We start from the raw sequence: 19,649 nt of genomic DNA on the forward strand, positions 1-19,649 counted from the left end.
TGCTGTTTTGATTACTGTAGCCTTGTAGTATAGTTTGAAGTCAGGTAGTGTGATGCCTCCAGCTTTGTTCTTTTTGCTTAGGATTGTCTTGGCTATGTGGGCTCTCTTTTGGTTCCATATGAAGCTTAAGCCCACCTTCTTTTCTTTATGTGGATATTTCCTAGCATACCATTTTAATCCCTTTGTTGATTTTTAACTATTTTTGGAGTTATTTTCTTAGTGATTGCTCTAGGAATTATAATGGGTACTTTATGACAATCTACCTCAGAGTAATGCTAAGTTAATTCCACCATAGAATTAAGAATAGAGAAACTTTGCTCCAATATAGCTTTATTCCCTCCTTTACCCATCCTTTAGCAAAAGTCTATGAACTATGCATCACTGAGAGACTTCTGGAAAAATGACAAACTATTTATAATTTAATTACAAATACCATATTAGTGATCTGACTACACATTACTCAGTCATACAAAGTCATGATAAACCAAGTACAAAGGTCATGACAAACAATAGTTTTTACTGATTTCTATGCCTAAAACTTTATATTCCCTCAATATGCTGTGTAAGAAAAAATAACAGCTATGTTTGCCATCCCAGGGAAAGAGGGTGGAATCTTTAGCAATCTACAGTACCTCAAGCAGTTGTGCAAGGCTGGAATCTATTAGACATTCAGTAGCTCCTGGAATAACCCTTGATGCAAAGCTCATGGGTCATTAAGTATTGGGATGATCTTCAGTTGAGATAAGACTTAATAACTCTCGAATGGTGCTTTGCTCATGGACATCGAGCTGTTGTTCTTCGGCGAGATTAAGGGCCCTCATGCCATATTCCTGTGCCTGAAATAGAATTGCAGTGACAACAGGAAGTTGCCACAGGAAGGCATAACATTGGGAGGCCACATCTGTGCCAAACTCCAGAAATATGAGAGAGAACTCATCACCTTTTCACACCACTCACTGAGTTCTTGTTGATAAACACATGCCCTTACAGCTAGCCACATGTGTTTTTTTCTGGTGCCCTGCTAGGCAGGGCAGCAGGACACCAGAAAAAAACCCCACCTGACTTGACAAACTAAGTACAAACTAAGTATACCTTCTTAACAAAGTGAGATCTTTGTAGGGCCTTAATCAGGCCCTACAGGCCATCACTGGAAGGCACAGAGGTGACAGGTACCACAGTAAATGACCACCCTGGGGTGGTCCTGGAGGCCATGTGGCCCAGAGTTTTGACTTGGAAAGAAGCTCCCTTTTCTTCCTCCCTTCTTCCCTTTCTTCCTATAAATAGTTACTGATGGTTACTACGTTCCAGTTACCGTGAGTACAGGCAGAAAGTCCTATTCTCATGGAACTTATAGTGTAGTAGGGGAGAAAGACAATAAACAAGACAAATAAGTAAAACATGATAGTATCTTAAATAGGGATAAATGCTAAGGAAAAAATAAAGCAAGAAAGGGGATGGGAAGCATTAGAGGTAGTAGTGGGGGTTTACAGTTTTAGACAGGGAGACCAGGGAATGCTTCAGTGAAAAAAAAAATAGCTGAGTCAAGTGAAGGCCTGAAGGAAGTGAGCTGCCAGTCTTGACGTATAGATGTATGCCTTTTGTCTAAGGCCTCTTAATGACTTCCTTGAGTATACAGTGGAAAATTGGACATTGCACTGCAGAAAAGAGGTTTTGTCCAATGTAAATTTGAAAGTTCAGTGGAAATATTTTCCTATTCCTCACCCATTCCTACGCCTATCCCAGACAGGGTTAGTGCCCCTCCTCTGTGCTCCCACAGTGCTCTGGGCTTCGCTGTCATTCTCTATTATAGCCCGCTGACTTTGAGCTCCTCCAGGCCTGGTATACTGCAGGTGCTTAGTAAAAGTTAGCTGATGAAAGAAAAGAAGAGAGGGAGGGAGGAGGGAAAGGAGTCTTAAATTTTCCCATGTCATCCACACAAAAAGGCCTCCTTCCAACCAGCCTCTATTCTCTCCCCCTGCCTGCTGCTTTTTCTTTTCTTTTCTTTCTTTCTTTTTATTTATTTATTTATTTATTTTTGAGACAGGATCTTGCTCTGTCACCCAGGCTGGAGTGAGTGCAGTGGCACAAGCATGGCTCACTGCAGCCTCAGCCTCTTGGGTTCAAGCAATCCTCTCATCTCAGCCTCCTGAGTAGCTGGGACTACAGGTGTATACCACCATGCCCGGCTGATTTTTTTTATTTTTAGTAGAGACTGGGTCTCATTATGTTGCCCAGGCTGGTCTTAAACTCCTAGGCTTAAGCAATTATCCTGTCTCAGCCTCCCAAAGTTCTGGGATTACAGGCATAAGTCACCACTGTGCCTGGCCTAGTTTTCTGGATAGCAGTTTCTATTATCTGAAATTATATTAGACATATATATGTTTATTTCTACTCCTCCAAAAAACACAAGTGTCACGGAGATAGGAAACGTATTACCACTGTATCCCCAGTCCCTAGAGTAGTGCTTTGCAAATGACAGATGTTCAATAAATGTTTGAATGAATGAGAGAATCAACCAATAAATCAATAAACCTGAGATATGCCAGGTATGCTTACTGTCTGTAAGATACTGGGCAAAGAACTGACCTTCTCAGTGCTTCAGTTTCCTTGTTTGTAAAGTAGAGATAATAAAATACCTACCTCATAAGGTTGGTGTCTAAGCATTAAGTATGATAATTATGTAAAGGGTTCAGACCAATGACTGGTATGTAAAAAGTGCTCAAAACCAGTTACTTTTTGAATCATTTCATGGCAATGCATTTCTGCCGAAATCGCCACAGCAACAGGAACTCAGTCACTGAGTGGAGTTAGAGCTGCTGCTTCATCCCTCCCAGGCTCCTCGGAGCCCTCCTGCCCTGCAGGCTTCCTAGCACTGCCCCAGACTCCCTTTAACTATGCAAGCCTGGGAACCCTGGGGAAGAAGACAATCCAGTTTCCATTATGCAGGCTGGACTCAACACAAGAGAAATGTCATGAGCATCTGAACTTCTTTGGAGTGAGGGCTTGCCCTGAGGGCAAAAGCTATTGGAATTGGGCAAAACACAGATGAGTTCAACTAGATGAATTTCTACCTTCATTTTAGACATGTTGCTTTTTTAGGAAGACTTGCCTTTGAAGAATTCATCATCAGGTAGTAAAGCATGACCAGGATTTTCAGAACAAAGATAGTTTTTTGGGGAGCTTTGTCAGCAGTAGATTCTCGAATTTTCAAGATAGAAGTCAGGATGCGAATCGCTTCTGCTTCCTGGGCTTCATCTGCATTGGAAGGGGGAGAAAGGAAAAACAGCTCTTGGCAATTGAGTCTCCCCTCATCAGAAGCACTCGGCTGTTACAGGGCCTGGTCTACTGAAGCCTTTCCAGGGGCACTGGTGGAAATAGCACAAATTACAGCAAGCTCTTTACCTGGAGGACTCCCTCCACGTGCAAAGCAGGAAGCAAGGAAGCAGGAGTTTCAGACCACTTTCCAGCTTTGCTTAGCATGTCATTATCAGAGTAGCCTGAAAATGTGCTCACTCTCACAGGTCCCAAAGTTGCTGAGGTTTTCTCTTTTGGAGTCCTGAACTCTAGATCTCTTGGGCTTGCAAACACAGAGAATTTGTTACAGGCAGATTCCTTGGGTCCAATTCCTTGGGTCCTGTAGCTGAGAGGAGAACTGGGGAAGGGACTTTTTGTGGTTGCATCAGCTTAACTCTTCTTCCCCAGGCCTACGCATCCCAAGATGCGTAAGCAACAGCCTTTATGCTTCCCTCTGTTTACTATTTTCCCCAGTAGTTTTTGGTCCTACTTTAGTCATCATTTACTGAGAAGTTATTACAGGTACTTAAAAGCACTTACACAAGTACTAAGCTTAAAGAAAAAAGACAAAAGGATATGCACCATTATGTTAAGTTTGGCTATCTTTGGATATCTGTGATTTCCAAGTGTTCTGCTGTAATGTGAACTACTTGCATAATGAGAGAAAATTCAATTAAGTTATTAATTTGTTAAACTGTAGCTCAAAACCTCTCCTCTAGAGTCTTCCTTCTTCAACACCACCCAGCTGTCCTTATGTCTTCATTCTGGGACTCATCTTGTAATATAATTTGTACTTATAGGAATATTCTTTTGTTATTGCCTATAGGTTCTATATCACCAACTGCACAGTATGTTTCTTTTGAGCAGAAACAAGATCCTCTATGTCTTTTCATTGTCTCTGAAGGCATGATGCTATATGGTGCTATTTAACACTCAGCCCTTTGCTGCACCAGGGAATACAGTTTAATCCAGTTGGGCCCTGCCACTGAGAAGCTCACTGTTCAGTAAAGCATGAAGTTAAGGCACAAGAAGAAATCAGCAATGCAACTTCTGTGTACAGTCTACCTTGGCTTCTATGTCCTGGAGCAAGAGTCTGCAATCCCCAGGCCATGGCCCAGCACTGTTTTGTGGCCTGTTAGGAACTGGGCGGCACAGCAGGAGGTGAGCAGGGGTGGTGGGGATGAGCAAAGCTTCATCTATTTACAGCCAGTCCCCACTGCTCGCATTAACACCTGAGCTCCACCTCCTGTCAGTTCATCGGCAGCATTAGATTCTTTTAGGAGTGTGAACCCTGTTGTAAACTGCGCATGGGAGGGATCTAGGTTGCACACTCCTTATGAGAATCCAGTGCCAGATGATCTGTCACTGTCACCCATCACTCCCAGATGGGACCATCTAGTTGCAGGAAAACAAGCTCAGGGCTCCCGCTGATTCTATATTATAATGCAAGGTATGTTTTATTATATATTACAATATATTAATAAGAATAACATAGGGCACAATAAGTATAATGCATTTGAATTCTCCTGAAACCATCTCTTCCCCACCCCCCAGTCCATGGAAAAATTGTCTTCCATGAAATGGGTCCCTGGTGCCAAAAAGATTGGAGACTGCTGCCCAATCTTTTTCTTTTTCTTTTTTTTTTTTTGAGACGGAGTCTCGATCTGTCACCCGGGCTGGTGTGCAGTGGCATGATCTCGGCTCACTGCAACCTCTGCTTCCCAGGTTCAAGCAATTCTCCTGCCTCAGCCTCCCAAGTAGCTAAAATTACAGGTGCATGCCACCACACCCAGCTAACTTTTAGTAGAGATGCGGTTTCATGGCGTTAGGCAGGATGGTCTCCATCTTCTGACCTCATGATCCGCCTGCCTCGGCCTCCCAAAGTGCTGGGATTACAGGTGTGAGCCACCACGCCCAGCCCAGCTGCCCAATCTTTTAAGGAGGGATAACATAAAAAATGGATTTTCTGCAGCAATCACAGGGGGCTTTGATGGAGTCTTTTTTTCCTCTAAATCTGCCCCTTATTAACCCCCTGAATGGCTATGTGTGATGATAGGGATCTGAATTCTTCCCAACACTGGTAAAATCTCTTTGATCCCTATGTCTCAGTTTTCCCCATCAGCAACATGCGGAAGGTGGCAGTGCTCTGCTTCATGACAGGGACAGCTGCTTTCCCTCTTAGGGACAAGTTCTGTGCACTGGGTGAGATGAAGTCACGCTCTGCCTTCAGGGAAAACTGCTACTTACCCAAGCCAGTGTCATTCTCAAATAATTTGCCCAGTAAATCCATTTGTTGGGTGTGAGCCTGTGAGAGGACTTGATAGTGATTGTTCAAATATGCATCCCAGATCTCAGAGACCTGTTGGGAAAAGAGATGGTGATACGACAAGCAGGCCAGATCTCAGCCGCTGGACCAGGCAGGTGAGGAGAATAGCGCATTTGGCCGGGTTTCTGAACAACTTAGAGGTTCTCTCTCTTATGTGCCTGGAGGCAGAGGGAGCCCTAGGAGCCCAAACAGGCCTGGCCAAGGTAAGTGTAACAAGTGATGGGCTGCAAAGGGCGTGTGGCCACTCATCTTGGGGTAGCCCTAGTGGGGTCTAATAACAGTGGTTATCTTTTGTGCAGCACATACAGCACGAAACCTTCACATCCTCACAACATCCTGATGTAATATTCTTATTATTCCCATTTTACATGTAAATAAACTGAGGCTCAGAGAAGTTCAGATCACACATGACTTCTGGTAATAGCTGTTAAGTGGCTAGCCAGAATTTAAACCCAGGTCTATCTGACTCTAAAGCTTTTAAGCTACAGCAAAATGCCTCTTTCTCAGAGGTAGGTCTAAAACATGAGTCAACAGTCAGCATGAAAGCCTATATTACCCATTTATTACACAAATGATTGCCTGCTAAGTGAGGTGTTACTATATGAAGATAACTGACATTTCAATATATTGGAAATAGTTTTAAATCTTTTACAGGTAAATATGGACATGTTAAAGTACTCTCATGCTCTTGGATCCCTTGACAGGATCTTGTAGCAATAGATTTCCCTTGGAAACCTCTTCTCCTTCTCTATTGGACACTTCGGTATGCCCACATTGGCTTGCTGTATGAGTAAGACAGAGCACACAACAGTCTATTTGAAGGGGTTTGGCTCTTACTGACCTATCCTTCATTATTCGTTAATCACCCTATGGATGTTAAGGGTTAGTTTATTTTGGTAATGGAGACACAGAAGAAAGAAAATAGAGTGTATCATGTATCAGGCTATATAATCTTTGGCAAGCCACTTCATCTCTCTGTGCCTCTTTCTCATGAATGGTAGGTTTCTCATGAATAGTCCAGTACAAGTTGTAAGATATCAAGCCTAAGAGTCAAGATGTGGCTCCCACATTCTCCAGCTCACCTTGGTGTACAATGTGTCTGCCAGGTCCAACTTTTTAAGGTCATAGAATATATTAGCCAGGTGGAAGTAGCCTCCTGAGGTCCTAATGTCCTCTGTTCCAAATGCACAACTGGCAAAATAAATCTACAGCAGGAAGAAGAAGGAGAGTGCTTGAGTTCCGTTTGCAAATCATGTATTTGATAAATACTTGTATCCAGAACACATTTGAAAAACTGTTACAACATTCTAATTTTAAAAAGGCAAAAGATCCGAACTGACATTTCTCCAAAAAGATATTCAAATGAATAATAAGCACAGGAACAGATGCTAACATTGTTAGTAATTAGTAAATGCAAAACAAAGCCATAATGAGATATCATTGCATATCCACTAGGATGGCTCGAATCAAATTCAGAAAATAAAACTGTTGGGAAGGATGTGGATAAAATGAAACCCTCCTACATTGCCAGTGGGAATATAAATGGTGTAGCCTCTGTGGAAACAGTTTGGTAGTTCATAAAAAAGTTAAACATAGAGTTGCTACATGACCCAGCATTTCCCCTTCTAAGTACCTACCCAAGAGAAATGGAAACGTATGTCCACACAAAGATTTGCACATAAATGTTTATATCCACATTATTTAAAATACACAAAACATAGAAACAACCAAAATGTCCATCAACCAATAAATGGATAGACAAATTATGGTATATGCAGACAGTGGAATACTAATCAGCAACAGAGGAATGGACTGTTGATATATGCAACAACATGGATGAATCTCAAAATAATCATGCTAGGGGAAAGAGGTCAGATGCAAGGACCACACACGATTCTGTCTATATGAACTATCCTGAGAAGGCAAATCTGTAGAAACAGGAAGTGGTTACCTGGGGCTGGAATGGGAATGGGAAATGACTGTAAATGGATACAAGGGTAATGCAAATGTTCTGAAACTTGTTTGTGCTGATGGTTACACTACTCTGTAAATTTGCTAAAAATAATTTAATTATACACTTAAAATGGGTAAATTTTATGGTATATATCAATAAAGTTGTGTGTATGTTTTTTTAAAGCTATGCTAAAGAATCTGAGCTTGTGCTAATTCTCTTTGTACTAATTCTTAACTGTGGCCTAGCTCAGGACAGAATGTGCCTCTGCTTAATTTACTGGAGGATGTAGAGTATATAGAGAAAACACAAACAAGGAATTGTATCAACTGGGCACGGTGGCTCATGCCTGTAATCCCAGCACTTTGGGAGGCTGAGGTGGGTGGATCACCTGAGGTCAGGAATTTGAGACCAGCCTGACTAACATGGTAAAACCCCATCTCTACTAAAAATACAAAAATTAGCCAGGTGTAGTGGTGGGCACCTGTAATCCCAGCTACTCAGGAGGCTAAGGCAGGAGAATCTCTTGAACCCAGGAGGTGGAGGTTGCAGTGGGCCAAGATCGCACCATTGCACTCCAGCCTGGGTGACACAGCCAGACTCCGTCTCAAAAAAAAAAAAGAATTGTGTTAGTCAGGGGCCCAAGTGGAACCAGACGGCACCCTCAAAAAGATTGTCTGAAGTTAGTTTAATGGAATTATTATTATTTGACATGTAGAAGGGTTAAGAAACCAACAAGGGCTAGGGAAAAGCCCTACAAGTGAAATCAAGACCTAGTAAAAAACCAGGGGGTACCAACAGCAAGAAACTATTACCTTCCTGACACCTGAAACAACAAGGGGAGGAAACAAGGTTATCAGGGCCCAGCAAGAGCTAGCACTATGGAAGAAGGCTGCCTGACAGGAGCTGTGGCACAGAAGAACACTGTTCCTGCCAGATCAGGGGTAGGGCAGAGAGGCAGTATAGACAATCAGTGCCCCAGCCTCTTTCTCTTCCTAGTCTCCACTCCCCTGTTATGCCTCCCACTCTCCAAACCCAACCAAAGGCAGAGAGCAACGGAGTCCATAGAGATTGTGTCGTCCACAGAGGTCAGACTCCCAGGACATAGAGTAGGGCAGAGAATGGATATGGGGTAGGGGGATTTAAAGAATAACCAGCAAAAAATTTAATCTATGGGCATTGTACAGGCAGGCAACCAGAGGAAGGGCTGCTTGGTGCAGAAGCCAGAAGAGAGGCTGAAGAAAGAACCAACCTGCATGGAGACTGCAGTCTGACCCTACACTAACTCAGATTTCATGCCCAAGAGCTCTTTTCTCTGGTAATATTTTCCAATACTGAAATCCTAATAGAAACCTCTTAAATTTTGAAAGAACAATTCAGTTATTACCCTCAACATCCCATCTAACTTTTATACAGTTTTATCATTGATAAGTGCTTTCTTATACATCTAGCTCTTTTAAATTTAATAATCAACACTCTGAAGTATATTAATGTTATTTTTAAAATAAAAGCCAAAGTACTATACATATATTGTCCTATTAATCTTTGCAATGACCCAATAAGGCAGAGACTATTTTATTATTCCTGTCTTACAAGTGATGAAAGGGGTTAAACAAATTTTCCAAGACTATGTAAGCTAATGAAACAACAGAGCTGGGATGAGAAGCAAAGCCTTTCTCTTAACAAGTATGCTGTTTTGCCTCCCTTTACTCTTCAGGGTAACTGAAACTTCAGGAATATGTGCCCTGGCCAAGGTTGAATAGCCAGGAAGTAGAAATGCTTGAACTCAGGTCGTTAGAATTGTGTTATTACCAACATCCCACCAAATAATCAGTTGTAAACAGAAAGTTTTTGAAAAATTCACAGTTTTTAAAAAATTAAGCAGATTTTGGAAATATCCAGGTGTTATAATTTAGCTTGTTTACATCATTGGCCAGATGATAACGGGCTTCTTCATAGTTTTTCTTGGCTATATAGAGAAGTCCCAGGTTCCGATGCAGTAAAGAGTGGGTGGCATTACTACAGTCAGTTGATTTGAGGACTGTCCACTGGGCTTGGAATAGATATTCTTCAGCCTGAATAATTCGGCCCAGACCTGCCCAAAAGCAGAAAAGAAGGTTACAATTCATATCCTGGCCAAAAAACACATGATGAAATATAAGTCATTATCCATTCACTCACATATTCATTGACTCAAGTATTTATTGACACACAAAAACTCATACAGGAATGTTCATAGCAGCCTATTTGAAGAGTAAAAAAAAAAAAAAAAAAAAAAAAGAAACAATGTAAATGTCCATCAGCCATGAGTGGATAAACAAAAGGAGCATCTCCATCTCCATCTCATCTCTACATCCATAAGTGGAATATTGCTCAGTCGTAAGAAGGAATGAAGTAGTGATACCCACTATAATGTGGATGGACCTTGAAAACACTGTGCTAAGTGAAAGACGCCAGACACCAAAGGCCACGTGTTGTATGATTCCATTTATATGAAATGTCCAGTACAGGCAAATCTTTAGAGATGGAAAGTAGACTAGTGGTGTCCAGGCACCCACAGAGGGTCCAATGCAAGGGAGGCACTAAGAGGGAGTAACTGCTGACAATTACAGGGTTTCTTTTAGGAGTGATGAAAATGTTGTGGAATTAGATTGTGGTAATTGTCACACAATCTTCAGAATGTGCCAAACCCACTGAATTGTCTTTTTTTTTTCTTTTTTGGAGACAGAGTCTCACTCTGTTGCCCAGGCTGGAGTGTACTGGGGCAATCTTAGCTTATCGCAACCTCCGCCTCGTGGGTTCAAGTGATTCTCATGCCTCAGCCTCCCAAGTAGCTGGGACTGTAGGCATGTGCCACAACGCCTGGCTAATTTTTATATTTTTAGGACAGAGGGGGTGTTTCACCATGTTTGCCAGGCTGGTCTAAAACCCCTGACCTCAGGTGATCCACCGCCTTGGCCTCCCAAAGCACTAGGATTATAGGCATGAGACACTGTGTCTGGCCTGAATTGTCCTTTAAAAGGGTGAATTTTATGATATGCAAATTATATCTCAATTGTGAAATATATATATGCATATCTAATACCCTTTATGTGCCAGGCCTTGTGTTGAATGATGAGGATTCAAAGTGCAACATGAAAACAAATATATGTATAATATAGAATAACTGCAATAGAAACACAGGCTTTGGAAGTATGAGAGTATAGGAAATGTTTAATTCTACAGATGAGATGGAGAGGGATGCTGAAACAGAGTCTAAGCTGAGTTTTGAGGATTAATGAAGTTTCCCAGATAGATAAGGCAGAAGTAACAGCATGTACAGTGTCATGGAAATATGAAATATGAAATACATTATGTTCAAAGAATTATACAGAGTCATAGCTGCAGAGAATTGGTTCCAGAACTCCCACCAGATACCTAAATATAAGGATGCTCAAGGCTCTAACATAAAATAGTGTAGTATTTGCATATAGCCTATGCACATCCTTTCATATACTTTAAATCATCTCTAAATTACTTACAATACCTAATACATGTAAATGCTATGTAAATAGTTGTTCTACTATATTGTTTTTGTCTTTTTGGATTTAAATTTTTTTTTTGTTTTTTTTTTTTTGAGACGGAGTTTCGCTCTTGTTACCCAGGCTGGAGTGCAATGGCGCAATCTCGGCTCACCGCAACCTCCGCCTCCTGGGTTCAGGCAATTCTCCTGCCTCAGCCTCCTGAGTAGCTGGGATTACAGGCACGCGCCACCATGCCCAGCTAATTTTTTGTAGTTTTAATAGAGACGGGGTTTCACCATGTTGACCAGGATGGTCTTGATCTCTTGCCCTCATGATCCACCCGCCTCGGCCTCCCAAAGTGCTGGGATTACAGGCTTGAGCCACCCGGCCTTAAATTTTTTTAATCTTTTTTTGTTTTTAAGCCCACAGGTAACATCATGTATTGTTTTTATTTGTTTCATTTTAAATAATTGTATTATTTTAAAAACAATTTTGATCCATGGTTGCTTGAATGGCAGATGCAGAACCTGCAAATACGGAGGGCTGACTGTATTGGCCTGTGATGCTGGAGAACAAATTGTGAAGGACAAAGTGGCAGAAAATGAGGCTACGGTGGTAGGCAGGGGGCAGGCAGGTCATGGAGGGCTTAGCGAGTTATGCCAAGGAACTTGATGCCTATGGATTAAAAACTAGAGGATTTTCAAAAAGGACAAGGAAATCTCATTTAAATTTAGAAAGATCCTCTGGAATGTGGAAGTGGGACCAGAGGGGAGGAATAAAGATAGAAGATTCACTGGAAGATGTCTGAAATAGTTCAAGCAAGCACTCTTAAGAGCCTGAACCAAGACAGTGAATGAAGATGGAGGAGATCCAGAAGAGACAGGAGGTAGAATGGATAGCACATAGTTACTAAATGAGATGTGGAAGAGAAAGGAAGTCCACCTTTATTGCTAACATTCAGATACTCTTGACACTTAAAGCTTTTTGTTTATTACATATCATCTTTACATATACAGTGGCCTGCCTACCTGCTTGGCTCCTAGGGAAATTTGTCAGAAATGAATAGAAAGCCACTGCATCAGCGTGCTGCAGGGCAGGAGGCATGCTCTGGGGGTGAAGCATTGGTGTGACAGGTGCTGCAGCAGAAATGGCACCAATGAAGAATTAGGAGACAAGGACATGAACCCTTCATAAGCTAACCTTCTGCTCTTCTGTGTCCTTGCTTCCTGTCAGACCTAGTTTGTAGGTAAGCATGCTTTTATTCCAGTTGTAACCCTACATCACTGAATTAAAGGAAAAGAGATGAAGAAGAAGCAGTCTACAAGAAACAGCAAGTAACTTTGCTTGATGGAAGGTCAAAGTGCAAACTAAAATGGGAAACTACTAGATTAAGAGCAAGAGGCCTAGTCCCTGATCCTGGCTTACATGAACATGGCAAGTCACATTTTCCCTCTAGGCTTTGTCTATAAAATATGAGGTTCAGACTGAAGTCCTCCCAAATCTGAAGAAGCAAATGACTCTTAGCTAAGATTGTTTAGATGGGGAAAAAAATGGTACAGAGCATTGACAAATACTGGAAATTTAAAATTTTCACCATCCAGTTCTCACTCAAGGAGGCAATGCCAAAGAAAGAAGACTCCAAGGCCCAGCTGAACCAGCATCTAGTCCGAAAGGAGAATAAACTGTGAGGCTAGAGAGAGAAAGATGAAAAGAATGGGCTGCTATTAGCCCATGAGATTACAGTCAGAACTAAGCTTGTGACCAGTGGGTGTATAAGTTCAGGTCTGCCTCTTATGGACAGTCCCTGCCTGGAGAGGCACAGGGTGAGCTGGAGGTGTTGGGGACATAAAGGATATGACACTATCCCTTAGGGTGATTTTAACAGTATATGGAATTGAGAAATGACAGCCACTTAAAGACCAGTGTCTGAAGGGTGAATCAACAGGCTTACACTGGGTTAGCGGCAGATCTGAGAGATATTACAGGGGAAGATTTTGCAGGACTTGGTAATGAAAGTAAAGGAACATGGAATACAGCAGTCAAAGCTGAGTCAAAGGCTGTGGCTGTGAAGTGCTCAGGGGAAGAAAAGGGAATCTGCATTTATTGAATACTTGTTATTTGCTCAACACTGTGCTAGTCCCTTTGCATCTGTGGTCTAAGTCTGCCAACAGCCCTGTTAATTATCAGATGAGGAATTTGAAGAGGAGGCAACTTCATTAATTCATTCAACCAACCATATATTCACCTAATTGACTAAGTCTCTATCATGATCCATGATGCTCAGTGCACACTAACACATGATCCCTGACTCCAAGAAGCTTAAAATCAAGTGAAGTAGACATACAATAAATAGACAAAACATAAGTGCTGTGAAGAAAATGAACAGAACACAATGACCAAAATCCTAGCTCACTGTAGCCTCTACCTCCTGGGCTTAAGCAATCCTCCCACCTCAGCCTCCCAAGTAGCTAGGACTACAGGTGCATGCCACCATGCCTGCCTAATTTTTTTTATTGAGATGGAGTCTTGCTCTGTTGCTAGGCTGGAGTGCAGTGGCACAATCTCAGCTCATTGCAATATCCACCTCCCGGATTCAAGCAATTCTCCTGCCTCGGCCTCCTGAGTAGCTAGGACTATAGGCACGTGCCACCCCGCTCAGCTAATTTTTGTATTTTTAGTAGAGACAGGGTTTCACCATGTTGGCCAGGATGGTCTTGATCTTTGACCTCGTGATCTGCCCACCTCGGCTTCCCAAAGTGCTGGAATTACAGGCATGAGCCACCGCGCCCAGTCAATTTCTTTTTTTTTTTTTAAGAGATGAGGTCTTAAGGCTGGGCGCAGTGCCTCACGCCTATAATCCCAGCACTTTGGGAGGCCAAGGTGAGTGGATCACCTGAGGTCAGGAGTTTAAGGCCAGCTTGGCCATCATGGTCAAACCCCATCTTTAAAAATTAAAAAAAAAAAAAAAAAGATAGATGAGGTCTTGCTAGGTTGCCTAGGCTGGTCTTGAATTCCTGGGCTCAAGAGATCCTCCCATTACGACCTCCTAAAGTGCTGAAATTACATGTGTGAGTCACCCTACCTGGCCAGTTTAAGTAGACACCTGAAGGTTGATCAAAAGCCAGTCATGTATGAGAGAGGAAAGAGCATCCCAGGGAGAAGGAACCATGTGTGTGAGAGCTCTGAGTGATGAAGAGCTTGGTGCCTACGATCACCTAGCCAGTAAAGAAAGAGCTGAGATTTGAACCCAGGCTCTCCTGCTTCCAAAGTGCTGATAACAGTAGGGGAAGATGAGTAGGTGGCTCCTCCTCAAAATGTTACTGAAAATGTCATTTCTAGTTGATTAACATTTCAAAGATTTACAAAAAAAAAAAAGGAAAGAAAAAAAGCTGAATATCTGTTATCTTTCTATTCCAATCTGAAGGAATCTCTAAGATGGGAAAGAAATGTACACAGGGAAGCAATTTCTTTAGACTTCCAAAAAGTTTAGCAAGGTTTTAAATCAATGGCTGTGGAGTTACAGTGAAATCTTCCTTTTACACAGCACTTTCCAGACTTCAAAGCACTTTCATGGTCATTACACTCAAATTCATTTCATCCTTAAATGAATCCTGTGAAGAGAACTCAGATTCAACACATACTCACACAGTGCTCACTAGGTTTCAGGTACTGTGAAATTAATTTTTTAGTGCCTTCTCTGTGCTAAGTACTGGGCTGAGCATGAAAACATACGTGACAAGTAAGAATAGACATAGATCCAGTTCTCCCTGAGCTTACAGTTTACTGGAGCAGGGAGACAATTAAATAATTTCATCAATAAATATAATTATTAATGGAATAAGTGCTCAGAAGAAAAGAGTAGGTCTTTAAATGAGTATATTAAAAAAGAGACCCGGCTGAGTGTGGTGGCTCACACCTGTAATCCCAGCACTTTGGGAGGCCAAGGAAGGTGGATCATTTGGAGTCTGGGATTCAAGACCAGCCTGGGCAACATAGTGAAACCCTATCTTACTAAAAATACAAAAATTTGCTGGGTGTGGTGGTGCATGCCTGTAGTCCCAGCTACTCGGGAGGCTGAGGCAGGACAATCACTTGACCCCAGGAGGCAGAGGTTGTAGTGAACCGAGATCATACCACTGCACTCCAGCCTAAGCAACAGATTGGGCCTCTGTTTTAAAAAAAAAAAGAGAGACCCGACCTGGTCTGGGTCTCTTTACTACAAGCGGGTAGTAAACCTTGAGCTGAGACCTGAAAGATGACTAGGAGTTGATTCGGTGAAGGGAAGGGGAGGAGAAGTGGAGAGAGTAGCTACAGAAAAGCCTTTCAGAACAAGAAAATCATTGTGCTTCTGAGGAACTGAGAGAAGGCCAGTCGATGTAACTGGAAGGGAGGGAGAAAAGACTTCAAGAGAGACAAAATGATAGAATTGAGGTGAGAGAATCTGCTAAGGGCTAGAACAAGCAGAGCCTCACGGGTTGCTTTAGAAATTTGATTTAGAGGAGTGATTTGGTCACATTTTTTATGCAAACTAGATCGGAGGGAGGCCAGAGAAGATGTAGGAAAACCAGTTAGCAGGCAGTGGTCTAGAAGAGAGATGATGAGACTTGGGCAAGGGTGACTTTTCCAAAATCCCATAGGTAGTTAAGTGTCAGAGATAAACAGAACCTGGGCTGTATTTTCTTGTCCAGTGCTTTTCTCATTAGTTTGGAGGAAAGACAGTCTGGAACGTGGTATCAGATCTGAGCAGGGTGAGCAGGGCATTCCTGCAGGCAAACAGTCTGGTATGCAGAGTTGGAGCCCACACAAGTGAAGAGGAATTCACACAGCAGAGGCAGCCTGGAATGGGGAGTCAGAGCCCATGGAGGTGGGGATGAGGTATCAGTAAGGTGGAAAGGATGGAGTTAGAGAGGGGGGATTGGTTTATACAGGGGAACTGATTAATACATAAATAAACTAATGAAAGTGGAAGAGTCAGCAAAGGGAGTTGCAATTATGGAATGGGAGCAAATTAGATTGGACCCTGTGGTGCTGTATTAGAGCTGGATGAAACAGTCTAGACTTGTGGTCATACAGCTATTGATGTAGATATATAGATATAGGCCCAGCACTTTGGGAGGCTGAGGTGGGTGGATCACTTGAGGCCAGGAGTTGAGATCAGTCTGGCCAACATGGTGAAACCTGTATCTACTACAAATCCAAAAATTAGTCAGGTGTGGTGGCACATGCCTGTAGTCCCAACTACTTGGGAGGCTGAGGCAGGAGAATTGCTTGAACCCAGGAGGTAGGGGATGCAGCGAGCTCAGATTGTGCCACTGTGCTCTAGTCTAGGTGATAAGAGTGAGACTTGGTTTAAAAAAAAAAAAAGATACATAGAGAAATAAATACAGATGTAATGTGTGTCTATATACACCCACTACTGTATTTACACTTACTTACAGTTAGTGTAAATTACTGTATTTACACTAACTCTGTCCACTGAGAAGGCCTAGGAGCAGTAAAACCCCAATGGCTTGAGTACATCTAGTGCTTGGCTCTTGGCTTCTGAATTTCACTTTCCACTAAAAGAAATCAGGGGGCCGGGCGCGGTGGCTCACGCCTGTAATCCCAGCACTTTGGGAGGCCGAGGCGGGTGGATCACGAGGTCAAGAGATCGAGACCATCCTGGTCAAAATGGTGAAACCCCGTCTCTACTAAAAATACAAAAAAAAATTAGCTCGGCATGGTGGCACGTGCCTGTAATCCCAGCTACTCAGGAGGCTGGGGCAGGAGAATTGCCTGAACCCAGGAGGCGGAGGTTGCGGTGAGCCGAGATTGCGCCATTGCACTCCAGCCTGGGTAACAAGAGCGAAACTCCGACTCAAAAAAAAAAAAGAAATCAGGGATCTTTAGAGGTACGTTCCAGCAAGCAACAAAGTGATCAAAGAACAAATGGGGTTGTATCTAGGAGATACAGAAGCCAGCTTGAGTGGGAGCTGCCCCTAGTCACATCAGGGACAGTTTGAGCATCAAATTAATGATAGTAATGGATTTAAGCCCATTGAACAAAATAGGAAACCAAGAGTCAATGCTGATATAAATAATTAAATGAATACATTGAAAATTTGATGAAGAATGGGATATTTATATGGTTTCAGAGGACCTCCCTATGAAATAAAAATTAAAGTTATTAATTACAGAAGGGGGAAAGAGTAACATTATAGGGAGGAAGCTTGGCAGACACCATCCTAATAACGTAATTAAAATGAACATCATCAGTAATGGAAAAAAATGAAAATATGCCAATTTATAGAATGGGATGAAAACACAGCATCACCTCTGTACTGTTTTTGCCAAAAATCCATAACCTGAGTCTTATCATTAGGAAATATCAGACAAACCCAAATTGAAAGATGTTTTACACAATAATTGACCTATAACCTTTAAAAGTATCAAGGTCATAAAAGTCAAGAGAAGGCTGAGAAACTATTCTAGAGTTTTGTTGCCAACACATGGCAACAAAATGAAAAGTGTGATCCTGAACTGTATCCTTTTGCTATAAAGATGTTATTGGGAAAATTCAAGAAACTTGAATGGGCTCTTCTTAGATGACAGGGTCCCCGTGTGTGATTCCCACGAAGACATTCTCCTTCATAACCACAATACAATCTGTCTCATCTACTAAGGGGATCCTTCTTCTCAATGGGGTCCCCTTAGTAGATGAGGTTGTATTGTGATTATGAAAGTATTTGCGGGAATCACACGCACTGAAGTATTCTAAGGATAGGGAACCAAGTAAGCAATTTACCCTCAGAGGACAGAGGGCTCAAGTGATAAAGTTTCTTTATAGCGTACTTAATTTAACAGTTGTACTTTTTTTTTTTAGCTGGAATCTTGCTCTGTCGCCCACGCTGGAGTGGAATGGCGCAATGTCGGCTCACTGCAAGCTCTGCCTCCCGGGTTCAAGTGATTCTCCTGCCTCAGCCTCCCAAATAGTTGGGATTACAAGTACCTACCACCACACCCAGCTAATTTTTGTATTTTAAGTAGAGACGAGGTTTTGCCATGTTGGTCAGCCTACTAACCTCAGGTAATCCACCTGCCTCAGCCTCCCAAAGTTTACAGGCATGAGCCACCATGCCTGGCCAACAGTTTTACTTTAAAAAAAGTTTTTCTTTTAAAAAAGCGTTTTTTTTGAGCCAGGCGTGGTGGCTCACACCTGTAATCCCAGTACTTCAGGAGGTCAAGGCAGGTGGATCACAAGGTCAGGAGTTCAACATCAGCCTGACCAATATGATGAAACCTCGTCTCTACTAAAAATATGAAAATTAGCCGGGTGTGGTGGCGCATGCCTGTAGTCCCAGCTACTCGGGAGGCTGAGGCAGGAGAATTGCTTGAACCTGGGAGGTAGAGGTTGCAGTGGGCCAAGATTGCACCACTGCACTCCAGCCTGGGCTACAGGGCAAGATTCCATCTCAAAAAAAAAAAAAAAAAAAAAGTATTTTAAAAAATGGTGGCTATCAAAATGTATGAAGTATTTTTTTTAATGGTGGCTATTAAAATGTATGAAGTGGTAGCACAGTGCCTAAAACACCGTAGATGCTCAAGAATATCAGTTCCTCTCAAAATGCTAATTTTCCTTTTATAGTAGCCACCACTAGGGTATCTGCTAAGTCTGCTCCATACTCTCAGATTTGCCTCTCCCATTGATAGGGGTGGGTTCCTGTATTTCTGAACTATGTGACCCGGATCCCAGGGAATATAGATGGATCCCACACTCAAGCCATGTCAACAAAATTGGAAATCAGAAGCTAATATTTTCCACTGCCTATCACAAAATATAAAACATGTAAGTTGAAAAACTCCATCTGACATTTTGGGGTAGCTGTCTTCTACAGTAAGCATAGGGTAGACAAATCTGGTCTGCCGAAAAGGAAAATAATGAAGCAGATACCCAGAGAGAAGCAGAGACAGGAGACAAGGCCCAGGAGAGAAAGAAAGGCGCCTGCGTTTGTTCCTTACAGCATTCTAATTCTAGTCCCTGATGAAGCCTCAGCTCCCATAGGATACTACAGCACCCTCATAAAGTTCCTCCTGTTTGGAAGTCAAATTGTCTCTATCTGCAGATGACATAATTGTATATTTAGAAGACCCCATCGTCTCAGCCCAAAACCTCCTTAAACTGATAAGCAACTTCAGCAAAGTCTCAGGATACAAAATCTATGTGCAGAAATCACAAGCATTTCTATAAACCAATAAGAGACTTAAAGAGAGCCAAATCAAGAACGTACTGCCATTCACAATTGCTACAAAAAGAATAAAATACCTAGGAATACAACTAACAAAGGATGTAAAGAACCTCTTCAAGGAGAACTACAAACCACTGGCTCAAGGAAATAAGAGAGGACACAAACAGATGGAAAAACATTCCATGCTCATGGTTAGGAAGAATCGATATTGTGAAAATGGCCATACTGCCCAAAGTAATTTATAGATTCAACGCTATCCCCCATCAAGCTACCTGTGACCCTCTTCACAGAACTGGAAAAAACCACCTTAAACTTCATATAGGAGCAAAACAGAGCCCACATAGCCAAGT

At 42.2% G+C, this 19,649-nt stretch overlaps 1 protein-coding gene across 2 annotated transcripts in view; it reads right to left on the reverse strand.

Moving 5' to 3' along the window:
* Nucleotides 1–313: 313 nt before the first annotated feature.
* ZMYND12 (zinc finger MYND-type containing 12) overlaps nt 314–19,649 on the reverse strand; it is a 34,484-nt gene continuing 15,148 nt past the window's right edge. For both annotated transcript variants that reach the window (XM_032247177.1, XM_032247176.1), the window contains 5 exons: nt 9,497–9,666; nt 6,703–6,825; nt 5,542–5,653; nt 3,110–3,255; nt 314–836 (listed from right to left, as the gene is read on the reverse strand). In XM_032247177.1, coding sequence (XP_032103068.1) covers nt 714–836; nt 3,110–3,255; nt 5,542–5,653; nt 6,703–6,825; nt 9,497–9,666 — 674 coding nt within the window. In that variant the 3' untranslated portion in view covers nt 314–713. The remainder of the gene's footprint in view (nt 837–3,109; nt 3,256–5,541; nt 5,654–6,702; nt 6,826–9,496; nt 9,667–19,649) is intronic.

This window comes from Sapajus apella, unplaced genomic scaffold (genome assembly GCF_009761245.1).
Source record: "Sapajus apella isolate SASKATOON/1434 unplaced genomic scaffold, GSC_monkey_1.0 scaffold62, whole genome shotgun sequence".
Classification (NCBI taxonomy): Eukaryota; Metazoa; Chordata; class Mammalia; order Primates; family Cebidae; genus Sapajus; species Sapajus apella.